Consider the following 16293-nt stretch of genomic DNA (forward strand, 5'->3'; position numbering starts at 1 on the left):
GCAGTATATAATCTGTGTTACTACATTTCACCAGTACACATCTCTTCAACTCTACTCTGAGCAGCTACACAGAGACACTGAAGGAAGAGGTGGGATAGTAATGGAGGGTGGACAAGGAGGGAGTTTTGTTTTTGTAAAGCTGTAACACAACAGAGATAAAAAAAAAAAACAGCATACAGAAATTACCATATAGATAGTATGTTAACAAAGGGAACATTTCTATTTAAGTATTAAGCAGCAGTGACAGTATAAAAACAATGACAAACTCCCGCCACAGCTACATTAAGTGAACAGAGCTAGCTTTTGCTATAACGTCGGGTACTTATGTATGGAAGCCTGTTTGCGCCACAGAAAAAATCTAAAATGAATCCTGTAAGTCATAATTATGACTTACTTATCTCAATATAATGACTTACTGTCTCATTATTATGACTTACTGTCTCATTATTATGACTTACTGTCTCATTATTATGACTTACTATCTCATTATTTCAACTTACTATCTCATTATTTCAACTTACTATCTCATTTCAACTTACTATCTCATTATCATGACTTTCTATCTCATTATTTCAACTTACTATCTCATTTTTTCGACTCAAATGATTATTATGAATTACTGTCTCATTATTATGATTGAAGCCGACCACCAGCAAGTCGAAGTAATTTGCTATACTGTAGCTTTAAGCAAGCATGATTTTGGATCAACATAGTGCCACATAATGTCACCTTGCAGTGCTTAAGAGCGGACTGAGTCTCTCCCACAGTTTGCGACCAACACCAGTAGAGGTTCCGAGACACCAGGGTGACTACCCTTGGATTATTCCTGTTGAGTCCAGGGGCGGACTAGCCATCTGTGTGTTCTGGAGAATCACAGATTGTCCGGCAGGCCAGGGCCGTTGGCGGCCGGCCCGGGCCTTTTTTTTAAACGTCATCATTTAAGTTGCGCTGACAGGCGACAGAGGGCCACAGTTTCCCCGCGCTAACAGTTCACGAGCGTGCTCTCTATGTGAGTGCTTGAAGTTGGGGTTAAAAAGTGCCAGTCCTCCCTTATTTACATATGAGCATGTGTATCAGTAAACCATTATTACATTGAATAAAAGTCCTTCTCAGTCTGCTGGATCCTGAGTCCTGGATCCTGAGTCCTGGATCCTGCATCCTGAGCCCTGGATCCTGAGTCGTGGCTGATCCTGTTGCTGTGGTCCTGGATCCTGAGTCCTGGATCCTGAGTCCTGGATCCTGAGTCCTGGATCCTGAGTCCTGGATTTCGAGTCGTCGCTGAACCTGTCTCTGTGATCCTGCCTACCTTTACTTAATTATGAATGTTGTTTCATCAAGGCCGAAAATTAGGATGAGCGCAAACAGTCAAAAATAGTTTTTTCCCCTCCCAGAGCTAACAGCGCAGTGCCCCCCCAGATCTTGCGCCCTAGGCGACGAAACCGTGCCACGCCACACTAATGCCCCCTGCATGAAACGCCTGTTCTCGACTTCTTTGTTTACTTCTGTAATAAAAAAGTGACATCACTATGTAACCCTTGTGATTCTACTGGGTAGCACTCCAACACATTGAACGTTATAAAGGATGGGACATCTCTAAGCAGTTAATCAATCACAACAGAGCCGGCCATCTAACCAATCAGAGCAGACTTGACTCTGGTTTCAGACAGAGGGTGAAAAGAGGTGCAGGGAGTATGAGAAAAATAAAGACCTTTTTCCCAAATTAGGAAATTCCTACTGTCTACAAGGGTTAACCTTCAAACCATTAAGAATCCAACATTTCCCATGATGCAGTTACATTAGCTTTCATTGGACTCTCTCTGTCTGATCAACGTCAACATATTTTAACTAAAAACATTATACTGTAGAGCTTATTCACAGGCTGAGTCATGCTCTCCATGACTAGTCTTGATTGCGTGTCTCCTTTAAATATGCATTGTTAAAACAAAATTCTGCAGAGGATGCTCTCTCCTCCATGGTGGTACTTTTGTTTATACTAGCCCTTTGTGATTTATGAGCGTATGGCTGATGCCAAAACACCATAAATGCACAGCCATTATATACCATAACGCATCCCCACACTCCCACCCCCCTCTGTTTATAGAACCTTGCAAATCCCATTGGCCATGACTGTCACATGTGAGCCAATGGCCTGATTGCTTTGCAGCATCCTGACCATGTGGCCTGCCATGTGCTTTCATTCCCTCTGCAGCAGAAGAGGTAGATACACCAACATGGAAGCATGAAGCAAGGGAAACATGTTCTTGCTTTGGACTGTTTCTCTGAAGTGCAGTAAAAACCGAGTTCTTAAGATACAAATGAATGTATAACTGTTTTCTCTCCAAAATCCCATCTTGTTAAATTAGACAAACTGTTTTACAGCCTGGTGGATGTTCCTTTTTTTAATAGGGTTTCCAGCACAAGACACATTATATAGATATTGGAGAGCTGTTGTGATTTGGAAGGAAGAAGGGACATCAAGTTCAGGACAGTTGTTTGCCTATAAAGTGTTAGGGAACATTTCAAATCGAGCTGTGACAAAGTTATGAAAGCATGTGTTTGAACAGCAGAGCCATTGCAAAAGTGTGGTAAACCTTCCTCCTAAAGGGCAGAACGGGCGACTTAACTGGTTGTAAAAAAGAACTGAGATTGTCTAAAGGTCTATAACAAAAATAGCTCCGTAGACATTATCTTAATTAGTACATGGTTTAAATCGGTAGTTAAATGTCGGCTTCAATACAGCGTGATGTTCATTTTGTAAATGATGGTCCGATTTTGAGTAAAAAGACGATAAAGCAGCATTATTGTGCGGCTTTCTTGTGATTGACAGGTCTCTATGGGTGTTGTCCGTTTTTTTTCTATACGAACTTTAACCCTTACACTATGTGTTTTAAGTTAGTACATTTTTGGGATTTAAGTCACATACAATGGCATGTTCATTGTTAAGTTAAGTACTTTTTCCATTCTCTTTTTGTTTCTTTTTGCTAGCTCTAAAAAGCCAAGATGGCGGTGGCCTAAACTTGAGGTTTATAATAATAATGATAATAATAATAATAATAATAATAATAATAATAATAATAATAATAATAATAATAATAATAGTGCATCAGCCAGACTGTTTATAATATTAAATGAGCAAAACCAAAATTAAAACCTCACTGAAATATTTACAAATACTTCTTAACCTTTTCATCAATAGAAATATTGTTTTTAATGTTATAACATTGCACTTTTCCTTCCACTGTCAGCATGAGAGGTATTCAGGAGGGTCTAAATGAATCATGACCGTGAACAGTTTGCACACGGCCTCCGGGGATGAAATGGCAGGATGCAGCACATCTACATGCTTGCAGGACAACACCTAAACAGGAAGCAGCACGGTCTGTTACACTCAGTAGAGTTAGGCTCTTCTGCTTTCTTTCACAGTATCATGTAACAGGATGAGTACAACATGCAGCAACACAATCACTACCATCTGCATTCTAATGTGTTCATTCAGTCAAATATCATTCATTGTTCAAATAAACTGTAAGCTATTAGTGCACTCTTAATTTGGGCTTGGTATTCAAACCCATTTATGTTTTAGGCTTCTGGTATTTTCACAAAGATCATTTTAAATGTATTAAACCAAATGCATGGTCGCAACAACAATGACTACTTAAATACAGTCCAACGCAATCACTGGGATTTTTCACTAAGAGGGAAGAAGTTGCTGCTCCAATCAACTTTGGTGTACTCTGACCCTGAATTTGCCTACTATTTTACCCTTTCAATAACTTTTTTAATAAAAATCGTGTACAAAGTGTATAGAAATTAGAACAATGGAAAGACAACGAAAAGCATCTCTATCTATATATATTGTTGTTGACTATTACTAGACAGCTAGCAGTTAGCTAACAGGCTACATTTATTCTTTGCAAAGACAGGCAGATTAATTACGCTTTATCCCTTTCTGGTGTGACTAAAGCCTTTTCAGGACAGGTTACTCATACACATTTTTCAGCAGAGAATGTATGAATGGATCACAGTGAAAATTAAGCCAGAGATATGACAACCAGGGCCAGTTCTAGTGTTTTGCACCTTGTTTTTTCCTTGTACATTTAGACATTAGTAAGACTTAGACACACATACAAACTGGATGTGTGTTTTGCTATTGAATGGGTGGAGATGCATTGATTGATGATTGATGTTTCATGACTATAACTTTCTTCCTTTAGAGGCCCACAGGTGTTCCAATGCTACTTTCCCATAGGAAATATAAATCCCTCGACATTAATCAAACCCCCTCAGCCCTTATGCATGCACTGACAGCGGGCTCCAGCTGCCCTCCAGCCGTCACATGACCGGACCCACCCAGGGCACCGAGCCCCGGCCAGCTGCAGCAGCACTGCGCCACAACACACCGGAGCTGGATGTAAACACCAACTTCCATCTGTGCGTGATAGTGCGTGCTATTATTATGGTGTGTGCTGAAGGCCGTGCAAGCTAACTGATGCACAAACAGGCAATAATCGGTTATTGACTCGATTTCTTAGGATACTGCGTGTAATATTTAAAGAAAGAGGCTTATAACATGTAATTATGATGCACAGTATAAACAGGCTAACTGCGACTCACCTATCGCTGTTAAATACGGACTGATTTGCTAAATAAATGGTGATGCATGCTAAAGGAAACACATCACACGTAACCTATGTTGTAATTTGATGCAAGTGTTATTAATATTTGCATGAAACTTTGATTATCACAAGGACAGCCTGCAGTCTCCTACAGAACCGCAAACAGCCAGGAAATGTGCGGACACAGAGCTCCGCCTGAAGGTGACGCAGAGGCTTGTTTACCTGACTTTGGGTAGGTGACAATCCAAATGTCGCTACTTCTGAGGGAGAAGTTGGCGATCTCCTCCATCTTCCCCCTGCAGAAGGGCGGCAGCCGCACTCCATCAAACTCGAAGTATTTGCTCTCAAACTCAATCGGCGTGCTCGGCGTGTCTGCCTCGCTCTCGGCCATCCTCGAAACGAGCCGCCAGTGCACGAACAAGTGAAACGAGCACACCCACGCGAACTGTTTTTCCAAAATAGTCAATCAATCGTGAAGGTGTTGGTGGTGGTGATGATGATGGGGAGGTTGATTTAGAAACAGCGCTGCCGAGGATGCTGCACGGCGAACGGAGGAGTTGACCAGCAGCCAATCATGTGGGAGAGAAGTGATGTAATGCGCGCACACGAGTCCCAGCATCAGGACCACACTCACCGAGCTCGTGGATGCGCGCGACTGCAGAGGAAGGATGCTTCACAACACATTTGACAGATTTACACGCTCCAGTTAAAGTATTGCCATAATGCTGCTGTAATATTCCTATAACATTAGGTAACGTTTTCTTATTGTGCATCATACAGACAACACCATTACCATGCATACATTTTGTAGGCCTATACTATTATATAACCTTTATTGTTCTGGCATAAATGGTCTCTCTCATAGGCTTAAAGAGTATGTACTTTTAACTTAGGTAATTATGTGTAATTAGGCAGTGAGGACAAGTATACACCTGAGCAAATATCCCAACTAACCCAAACTACACTATGCCCTATCGTAAGCAAACAGTGAAAAGGAGAGTGATCTATCACCATGAGAGACAGTTTATGATGAGCATAGAAATATTAAACAGGTGGGAGAAATCTTGAAATAACTGTTAAGTCGAAAACATTGGATGGGTTTTTGTGTGTTTACTATCTTCTCTTTTTTTTTAACGGGTTCATTATGTCACTGCCTGTTGTCCAACCCACTTGCTGATGATTGGTTCTTGTAAAGACGATGGCACTGATAGACGTGTCTTAATCCAATCATGCTCTCACTAACATTTGTTGCATTGACTGTCCCTTGTAAATCGTAATGTCTATAATTGACAAGCGAAGCTACAGGCACATTCAGTCTTCATGTTGCCTTACGTTTCAATTCATGTATTTATTTAGTCTAGTCATTATGTCATGACACTTTGTTGAACCACACCCTTTTCACCTGGCAACATCAAAACTGGCACTATTCTAAACTAGGCATACATAATAATAATAATTCATTACATTTTTATTAGAGCACTTTTCCAGGTGCTCAAAACGCTTTATTTATTTTCACTATCTATCTCTGTAAAGCGACTTTGAGCACCTGTAAAAGCGTTAACAAAAAAAATCTATTATTATTATTTACAATTTCACATTACACATATTAGACATGTAGCAGTTATTACTGTGGACAAAACCCACAGGAGCAAATTAGATGTGCGTGTGTCTTAAACAAAATACAACTGCACTGATATATTAAGCTTTTCACATTTTATAAATAAAATCCCCTTAGTGAAAAAGAAATCTAAATAATGGACCAGTTGAGTGAGAAGTCTGATATTTCTGACAGTCCCTGAATGCATTATTGACAGAGCGTCCTCCCTGTACTTCCCCTTTAAGAGCCAGTTGTTTTAGTGTGGATTCAGTTCTCCAGTCTGCCTCACTCCGCCGGTGAGGTCGACTTTCTGTGCGCTGTCAGTGCTCCTGATGGTCGACTTAAATGGCGGCTGGAACCTGTCTTTCGCCGGTTGCGGGTTTCTGGGGATTTACCACATCGGAGTTGCTAGCTGCCTGCTGGAAAAGGCGCCCTATCTTCTGAAAGGGGCAACCAAGTTATACGGAGCCTCGGCCGGTGCTCTGACCGCCTCGGTGCTCGCCAGCCAAGCATCCATAAGTAAGCTGAACCGCTGTGGTGTGGACTCAGGAGGTCCTATTGTTATATAATAAATACTGTATGGCATAGTTTGCCTTTACAACGCTATTAATACACGTATACAAGCCAATGTCTTGTATGTTATATTAGAACACAATGTCCGATATCATTATGGACATAGCTACTGTATGTGATGTATTATTTTTTTATATTGGTAAAGACAAACACTGAGAACCATTACTTCTCATAGCCTGGTGTATGACTCTGCTGCTAATAATTAATAACATCACTGTCACTTTACCATGACTCAAAATTAGGCTTAACATCTTTTAGTTCAGTTATTGGGGTAAGAAAACTGGTAGCATTTTAGTAGATTAAAGTGAATGTTGGTTGAATTTTTGGACAAAACTGCCTCAAAAGTATATATATTTTTTAGCATATAGGCATAGGAATGCCAAAATATCATAAATATAATTCAGATTTGTTATAGATGTGTAGTGTTCAAAAACAGGCCGACTTCTGTCAGAGGCGCTCCTTTCACTTTCTCTCACATGAATAAACATCATATACTCATGTATTGACTAACTTGAAGCCATGTTGACCTCCGTATCGGCTTGAAAGAGGACTCGCTAAGGTCAATGTTGGTCACTGACTCCAGGTAGCTTAAGTTAATTTAGATTTATCAGCATGTTAATACTTGAAGATGTGTTTATTTATTCGCAGTCGATTGGTCAGAGGGAATCCTCCTACCAAGGTTCCATCTCCTAAAACCTAAACCCCTTTTTCTGTCTCTTTTTTAGTAAAATGTTGTGAAGATGTGATCGAGGTGGCCAAAGAGGCCAGGAAGAGGAACCTCGGCCCCCTTCACCCCAGCTTCAATCTGGTCAAGGTGATAAAGTCTGGCCTGGATCGAGACCTGCCCTCCGACGCTCATATCCTGGTCTCGGGGCGGCTCTGTGTTTCGCTCACCAGAGTGTCCGACGGGAAAAACGTCATAGTGTCAGAGTTTAACTCCAAAGATGAACTCATCCAGGTGCGTGTAGTTGGTGAAAAAATCTGAAAAAGCCTCTAGGGCCCCGTGACAATAATCCAAGCCACAGGAAGTGGATTTACTCTGGTTTAACTGTGCACTCTTTCCACAGGCGCTGGTCTGTAGCTGTTTTATTCCGATCTACTGCGGGCTGATTCCTCCTTCCTTCAGAGGAGTGGTAGGTGTCTGTCAATCACTACTCATTCAAGTTTAGTTTGGTTTCCCTTTTGGGATGCACAATTATTTGAACAAAATCATATTTCTACTCTCAATGCCATGAGACTTCAGATAAAGTCAAAATCATACAAAGGTGTTCCCTTTCTTAATGTATGTAATTCAAAGGTCATTTGGAGTGCCTTTGAGTGCATCTGTTATCCAAAACCATTATATTTATATAACAGTATTCCAGTAAACTCTCAATATAGGATTGGGAGAATGCGCTAATAATAGGTCGAACTGCAAGGCTCCTATGATATCATTTTGCTTTCAAATAATCAAGGTGAATCATTGGCATGTTACGAAAGAGATTTTTTCCTAAAACCAGTGTTGCCTTCACTTTGACTTATCGGCTGCTTTTGGACTTTGACAGTGATCTATTCCACTCAACCGAGATGTGGCTACTGTGTGTGTGTGTGTGTGAACAGACAGCACTATTCAGATCCGCTTCCTCTCCTCTGTTGCCAAGTCACACAGAATCACAACTAAGTCAAATCAGATTGGATTCAGATGACGTTATACAGTTATGACAAAATACAAAGGTCAAGTGTGTCATGATGAAGGCAGATAAATAAAATCCTCGATGAGATAAAGATGCAAATGGGAAAATTATCTTTCGATTTTAATAAAAAAATGCTACGATGAATAAATTAAGCTAAAAAAAAGTATTGAAATTGAGGTGTCAATAGAAATGTAAGCGCAGGAAGGAGCAGAAGTGTCAGTTGAAGCACTCATAGTTTTGGGTAATAACAGCAGAAAAAACTTAATTTGAGTTGAAGTTAAACTGCCTACGACAGTTTGTGTATTCACTGAAAGGAGTTGAACTGTCTTAGTACGGCTGAACGCAGTTGAAATGCCAAATAAACAAAATACAAGTCAATAAGCCCGACCTTTACAATGACAACAGATGTAAGTTCACAACCTGATGACATGAAGTATAGTACAGTACAACACAAGACTTGCCAATAATAACTATACAGTTCCAGCTTAAAGTAATTTAAAGGAGCAGTGTGTACAATTTAACGGCGGTGAGGTTGCAGATTGCCATCAACTGTACCCTTCCCCACACACAATTCCTCTTTGTAGACCCTTAATAGAGTCTGTTGTCTCAGTCTTGGTGCCAAAGTTCAGCGTCAAAACGCCACGGGGAACGCAAAGAGTCCGGATTCATTTAAACTGTTGACATGTATCACAGCTGTGGTTATGCAGTCAGCCGCCGTTATCTGTGGATTCTGTACATTGTGTTCTTTCTGCGCTTGACTTATAGCCCAGTTAAGTGTGACTCACCTCTGTGTGCTCTGGTGTGTGCATTAACTTGGGCCTGGGGACAATTCTAGATATCATTAGTGTACTTGTTAGAAAACATGATTTAGTATGCGTTTATTAGAGCAAACTTAAGGAATTTTATTAAGATTTACACTCACTTAACTCCATATTTTCACACGATAACACATTACTTTCCTGTACATTTTTTGAAAAGTTATTTGAAAGGACTATGTAATTTGTATATTAAGAAGAAAAGAAAATTTGATTGGATTAAAATGGTAAACCAAAAGTAAAGTATATATATTCAAGCACTTATTCAACAATTAAGAATCTACTCAACTAGGTTACAACTTTAAATCTTCCTGTTTCTTTCTTCAAAGCTAACATTTGTTTGTATTTGCAATTTTATGAAAACCTGTTAAGTTTTTCCCCCTGATTTCTCCTAAGAAACTAAGAATCTGCCTGTAAAATATAGTTTTACTGATAGTTCTTCACATCCAAGAGAAACAAAAGCCCAACGGATGCTCGATAATGATACAGATATTGATATTCTCCAGTTATATTTACTTTTAAACAACTTGCAATGGATATGTACGGAGCAAGATTAGGAGTCTTTGAGCTGAATGATACCCTTTGTTTTGTATAGTCTTGCACAGTCAGTGAACTGAAAGGATAAATCCATATTAAGTTCATATCTCCTGTAATGACAGTATGCCGAGTTATCAGGCAGCGAGATAATATGCATAATAATAATGTAGTAAATCCAATATTACAGTAAGAAGTAGGTAAAAGTGTCATTACACACTTCTCCACTTCCTCACTGACCTCATTCTGACAATCTGGCAGACATTTTTTCACCCTCTCGGTCCACATGCGGCAGCTCTGCCAAGCCAAACGGGATTTTACAACCGCCCCCTGGAATAAGGTTAATCCTGTCTCTATGACATTTTAATCGCTTTAAATTACAAAATCCTCCTTTCATTTTCGAATGTTCTGGTCGTAAAAATGCAACTAGAGTCTTTCATTAAATAAACAGATTGGTAAAGTCTCTCAAAATGAAATCACTGATACAAACAAAGAGGTAAGTGTTAAGAATTAGGGTGTTGTTCTGCTACAGGGTGGTTGGGTTTTTGGTTTTGAAAGTGTCTTTAACATATTTTGTCATGGCGATTGCAGGGAAAAATATCCCTGTGCATTGTTAATTAGATTTAAACTACTTCACATTTCCATTAAAAGGCATACACACTTACACACTTTTCTGTCTCTTTGCCCTTTTCTTTGTCTTCAGCGTTACGTGGATGGGGGAATCAGTGACAACCTGCCGCAGTCGGAGCTGAAGAACACCATCACCATCTCTCCCTTCTCCGGCGAGTGTGACATCTGTCCCCGCGACAACTCCACCAGCTTCCACGAGCTGCGCTTCACCAACACCAGCATCCAGATGAACATGGGCAACATGTACCGCCTCAGCAGGGCCCTTTTCCCCCCCGAGCCCAAGGTAGGTACTGCTTCACAATCGGAAGAGGGACGTTAGACATTATCAGAAAAAGGATGCAAATAGGACACAATTAAATGTTTGTTTTGCGAGAACAATGGTGCTTAACTCCCGTCAAATTCCTGCTTTTTTTTCTTCTGAATCACAGTAATGTAATACTTCATAATGAATCTTCACAGATTGTGATATTTTCCCCTACATATCACAGCAATGTACATACTTCAAATCCATCTTAAAAAATGACTTATCAATGAATTTGATCTACATATTATCAATGGATCCAGTTATTATAGGTAACGTGAACAGAACCATTGTTCAACCCTCAGACTGACAAACTTGTGCAGCTTAACAGATATAGAACTTTATAGACTAATGATATGTCTATGCGGTGATTTTTGCTTGTTCTGCTGCCCCCTAGTGGCAGAAAAGAACCTTTAATAAGGCAAGGCTATCTAACATTAAAAAAGAAGAAATTATGATATTTTTCTTACATAAAAAGGGCAATAAAACATACTCTTATGACCAGTAGCACTAGTGTTAGCAATAATATTATTAGAATATTGTTTTATATTACTGATATAACTGAGTGAGATTGCTTCTTTTATGACCCTTCAATTGATTTGGTACCGTCACGCACGTTTGGACATTGGTCACTACTACCCTACAATCCCCACTACCACAGCTTGCCAAACTAGCTTGTGGATTTAGGATAGAAAACACCCTCAGGACGACAGGAATGAAGATCTAAATCCGTCGTGTCTTGCTCACCGTTTAAGACGTATGCCTCACTGTCACGAGACAATAAAGTCCTTTAAGATGAGAGCTGGCATGGACAAAGTGCAAAGGGATTATTATTGCTCTGATTCATATGCAGATCACTTGAGATATCCATGTTGGTGCCCTTCCTCCGTGGCTTGTTTTGCTTTCCTTCCCCTATTTTATTTCCTTTATTCACGGACAGGAAGTGAGTATCTAAGCTAAATGTTCCCTCTCCTTTATCCCATGTTTCCTCTTGTTATTTTCTGGTGGTTATTCTTAGGTCATTTTAAGGTTGATATGAGCTTTGGGTTAGAGCTCTCTTGTTGTTATACAGCTCTTCACCCCTCCCCTCACGTGCATATTACGCCATAATCCATGATTATGTAATAGGGTGCATAAATCTTTGTGATGGGGGAGGTGCGTTCTTACATTCCTAGAAAGAGGAAATCCCCTTGCAACATACTACACGAAAAACAAGTGTACCCACACATGCCACTAAACACATACATACACACACACATGTACACATACTGTATACATGTAGTGTTGTGTATTGAACGTTGCACACGTCATTTTAACTAACTATTTTAGAATTGTATGGAAGTTTTAAAATGCCTAAAATAAAATCAACTACATTTATGAAGTAAAATTCAATACGCATTGTAATTTGTAGTATTTGTTATTTGACAGTATAAGTATATACATTTCTAACTGATTGAGTGTACTGTATTTTATTTTCAAATTTCTATAACTATTTACAGTACAACACTGAAATCTAATACACTTCTACTTTTTGTTTTCTAAATAGGTTTCCTTTTAAAACATTGCATATGTTAAAAGAGTCAAAACTCCAGCAACAGTTTTCATAAAGCACATATTAGTATATTTAATGTGAAAAAGACACATATCGGCTTCATCACAAACTGTTAGGGAATAATTTTGCTTAGATATTCAACCTTCGACACAGTTCATCGTTTTCTCCCTTCACTGTCTCTTTCCCATGGCATAGGTCTACGGCCTTGGGTATTGCTGCTATCTCTCTCAGGAGGGGCAGCTTGGGCGCATTGTTGTTGCCAGCTGATGACCGAGCACAAGCTGACATGAGATGTTTGACATCGTTCTTTTCTGGAATGTAGGTTCCCTGGGGCACATTCTTGTTTTAGGAACGAGAGCTCTAGTTGGATTCAGGGTCCATATTTGTTTAGTCTCACTGACAAAGAATGTTGATTATTACACTCTGAACTAGTGAACTACAGAAGAGTTCTTCAGAATTGATTGTGGCATCTCAACCGTGTGGTCAGATCGTGGCCCGTGACATGTCTTGTGAATTCTCCGGCCGAAGCTCCAAATAAACCGTCAGTGTTTGCCATCAAAGCTCCAGCTCTCCTCGTGTCTCTCTGAGTCTTGTTTCTAATTGCTTCAGAAGTTTCCCCCCACAGTCACCATACATAATTTCACAACAATTAAAACAATTTATAAAAAAATAGACAAATATTTGTCCTGTTTATAAGATGGACTGTTTTCCTCTCCACAGATACTGGCTGAGATGTGTCAGAGCGGTTATAAGGATGCTCTTCGCTTCCTAGAAGACAACAGTGAGTATCCTTCTCCTCTCTTACCATATTGACTCTCAGACATACTTTCCTACTTATGATTCATCTCCATCAGCCTCTAGCGTAACCTTTGGACTGTATCACTCTCACTCTGTTTTCTCAGGCATAACATGATTTCAGTATTACATTTCCTAGAGGCCACAAAGGAAAACGATTGACCCTGTAAGAAAAATGTAATATCACAATTTCCATGACGTCACTCACTGATACTGTGTTTTGTCCTGCCAGACCTGATTATGCCGGATCATCCGACAGCGGGCCCCTCTCTGCCCGAGCCCCCCTGCTGCTGCCAGCATACGGAGACCAACAAAGAGAGGGTGCTCCGGAGGCTCCGCCTACTGCGGAAACAGCACTGGTGGCTGGATGAGCAGATCAACCTGCCCACGCCCATCAAGAAAGGTGTGATGTCATCCAATACTCTGTTAGCTTTTCGTAATGGAGATGTATTTGAGCTTTGGTTTTGTAATGCCTCCATGACATCATGTGTGTAAACATGCTGTGTGTGTGTGTGTGTCAGTGTTCTGCGAGGCCTGCCAAGACAAACCTGGCTTGTACGCCAAGGTGTCCGAGCTGCTGCCAGTGAGAGTGGCCTCCTACCTGCTCATGCCATGCACACTTCCTGTACAGTCGGCCTACTCAGTGGCCCAGAGGCAAGTATACACATCTAATCGTTTACAGTATCTCACTTTTAAGCAAAAGAGTTTTACATTTGTTATTTGAGGAGATGTTTGCTCACATTATTCCAAAGGTTTCCAACAAGTTTTGAAAGCTTGTGAAATCTGTCATTTTATACAAGTGTAACGGTTGGTTTCACATAAGACTTTTTTTTATCATGGTCAATTTTATTTAATATATTTTAACCAGATGAGGAATTTTGCTCAGCGATATCTGGTTCCTAAGAAACAAGCTGAGCAAATGTTAGGGTTATCCGAATAGCGTCAGACACAAGAGACCTTTTGGTTAATTCAGCTCCTGGTACAAACTTCTGAAATGTCTGGATCTTGATCAAACTTAAACAGTTAAACAGTGCAGCCCCTCCATGATGTTGTGCCAAAACTGCTATGCAGAACCGCAGCTTTTTTTACATGAAACTACTCCGTGTTTTACCGGTTAAAATCAACAGGTCTGTTTGTTTTGAAAAGGAGATCTTTGCCACTAAGAAAATATTGTTTGAAACTTATATTCCACTAATCTGAAGTAAAGTCCATAACCATGTTGTTTTGTTAAAGATCATTTTAAAGCCTCTTGTTAAAATATTATAATTTCTCTGCCCCAGGTTATTAGAGTGGATCCCAGAGGTGCCAGCTGATATGCGCTGGCTGGTGGGGATGGCAGGTAGCGTGTACCAGCAGGCCTGGAAAGGAGCACCAGCCAACCCCATCAGGTGACCCATTTTTTTTGTATAGCTGTATTTGGTTAACTATTTACATTTTTCCCCTTTTATCAATCATTACAGCTTAAACTTGTACAAAGGGGGAGTGTTTATCTTCGCCTACACACCATCAATAATACATAAATCACAATCATTTTAGCAAAACTTGTTCTTTTTTTTCACATCTTGCTCCTTTTATGATAGCTTTTTTTGCTCCTTTGCACTTTTGTTTATAGATATACTTTAGACGACAGGTTTGTACAACCTAGTTCATTTGAATCAACTTAAACCATACTTGAAATATAAGTGAAATAAACTCTTATACATCTGTTTAATTGACCTTACAGTGAGCCTGGGCTGAGGAAATGCTTGAGTGCGCCGCCTCTACTGACAGAATGTGACGAACCCATGCAGAGAGACCACCTGCCCGCACTTTCCTCCCTCGATCTCCATGGCAGCTACTGGGAGATCCCCAAATCTACCTCCTCCTCACCCCATCATCATCCTCACACTGCCCCCTCCTCACCGCAACAAGTCTGCTTTTTTGTCGGCTCACAGGACGAACATTAGAGCCATTTAAACTGATTCAGGAACTGCACTTTGACGACGATGCAGACACATTTCCACTTTCTGTGGAGCTGGTGGATTGATGGGCGGTAGAACAATTTGAGCAATAAGCAATGGTGTTACAAGGACACACACTTGTAGCACTAACTGTATTAGATTTGACTGAGTGCTCTCTGGAAAACAGCTGCACAACTCACTCAGGTGTGTTTGATGACCTGTTTTAATAAACAGCACAGAACTGTGTCTAATTGTACAACTACAACTCTACCTACCTGTTTAAAACTATTCAGAAGTAGCATGCAATCCTCATTCCCATACAGCTGATTTAATTAATTGTTTAAACTTTTGATCATGTGAATTTGAACTGTTTTATGAAATTGCAACGCCACCACATAATGATTTTAAAGTTAAATGATACACCTTATGGCAGCAATGTTGGAAGTCTGCCGGGCAACTTCTTAAAAAAATGTAAAGTCAGAAATATGTAATTTAATTTTTAATCCAACATGTTTTTGACAGTGTTCCATCTGTGGCTATGGCTACAGATAAAGCTCGGGCTTTCTTATACTATAGTGAGACGGTTATTATAACCAAAGCTACAAAAAAAGTTTTAATGAACTAAAGTGTCCTTCAGTATTCTCTTTACGAAGAATAGACAGTTCACTGCCTCACAGAACTATAAATATTGAGGCAAATAAAACAAGTCACTTTACTCACTGATCAGCCACATTACTGAGTCTCACGCTGGTTAAATTATTGACACAAACCCTCTGTAGAGTTCCTTGTTGTTACTCAATTTGCCAAAATGAAATACTTATGCTGACTGTGCTAATCAACAGTGTTAATGCAATATATCGGTGTTATCAGGGTGTTTTAGATCACTCATAACTTGAAAGTAAAAAGATGTTTTTTCACTGTGATTCTCTCTTTTGATTAAATATTTGAATTGATTGATTGTTTTGTTGATTTTTTGAGTGTCCTGCACCAAATGGTGACAACTACTACATTTTGGAAGTCTATAATATACTTTAAACTCCACTACATTTATTTGAAAGCTTTAGTTACTAGTTACTTAGATAACTAACTAAAATAATAATACATAATATTGATAAATAATTACAAGTTACAATATAACAGCAGAATAACATTTTAACAGGGTATATTTTGATTACAATACTGTACTTTACATGTTAGTATTACTACTTTTGGGGAAATACTGCTCCCTATTGCTTTGGCTCAGAACTACAACTTTCGCCTTTAACAT

General features: G+C 39.7%; 2 protein-coding genes across 2 annotated transcripts in view; one reads left to right on the plus strand and one right to left on the minus strand.

Annotated features, from left to right (window-relative positions):
- Window positions 1-5120, minus strand: part of sult4a1 (sulfotransferase family 4A, member 1) — a 38319-nt gene extending 33199 nt beyond the window's left edge. The window contains exon 1 of the mRNA XM_034131241.1: window positions 4839-5120. Coding sequence (XP_033987132.1) covers window positions 4839-5007 — 169 coding nt within the window. The 5' untranslated portion in view covers window positions 5008-5120. The remainder of the gene's footprint in view (window positions 1-4838) is intronic.
- Window positions 5121-6502: 1382 nt separating this feature from the next.
- pnpla3 (patatin-like phospholipase domain containing 3) lies at window positions 6503-15979 on the plus strand. The gene is made up of 9 exons (XM_034131202.1): window positions 6503-6732; window positions 7512-7744; window positions 7854-7919; window positions 10512-10721; window positions 13012-13072; window positions 13319-13489; window positions 13608-13740; window positions 14367-14474; window positions 14810-15979. The coding sequence occupies exons 1-9, from the start codon at window positions 6546-6548 to the stop codon at window positions 15030-15032; spliced, it is 1392 nt and encodes a 463-aa protein (XP_033987093.1). The 5' UTR covers window positions 6503-6545; the 3' UTR covers window positions 15033-15979.
- The last annotated feature ends 314 nt before the right edge of the window (window positions 15980-16293 follow it).

This window comes from Trematomus bernacchii, unplaced genomic scaffold (assembly GCF_902827165.1).
Source record: "Trematomus bernacchii unplaced genomic scaffold, fTreBer1.1, whole genome shotgun sequence".
In the NCBI taxonomy this organism is placed as follows: Eukaryota; Metazoa; Chordata; class Actinopteri; order Perciformes; family Nototheniidae; genus Trematomus; species Trematomus bernacchii.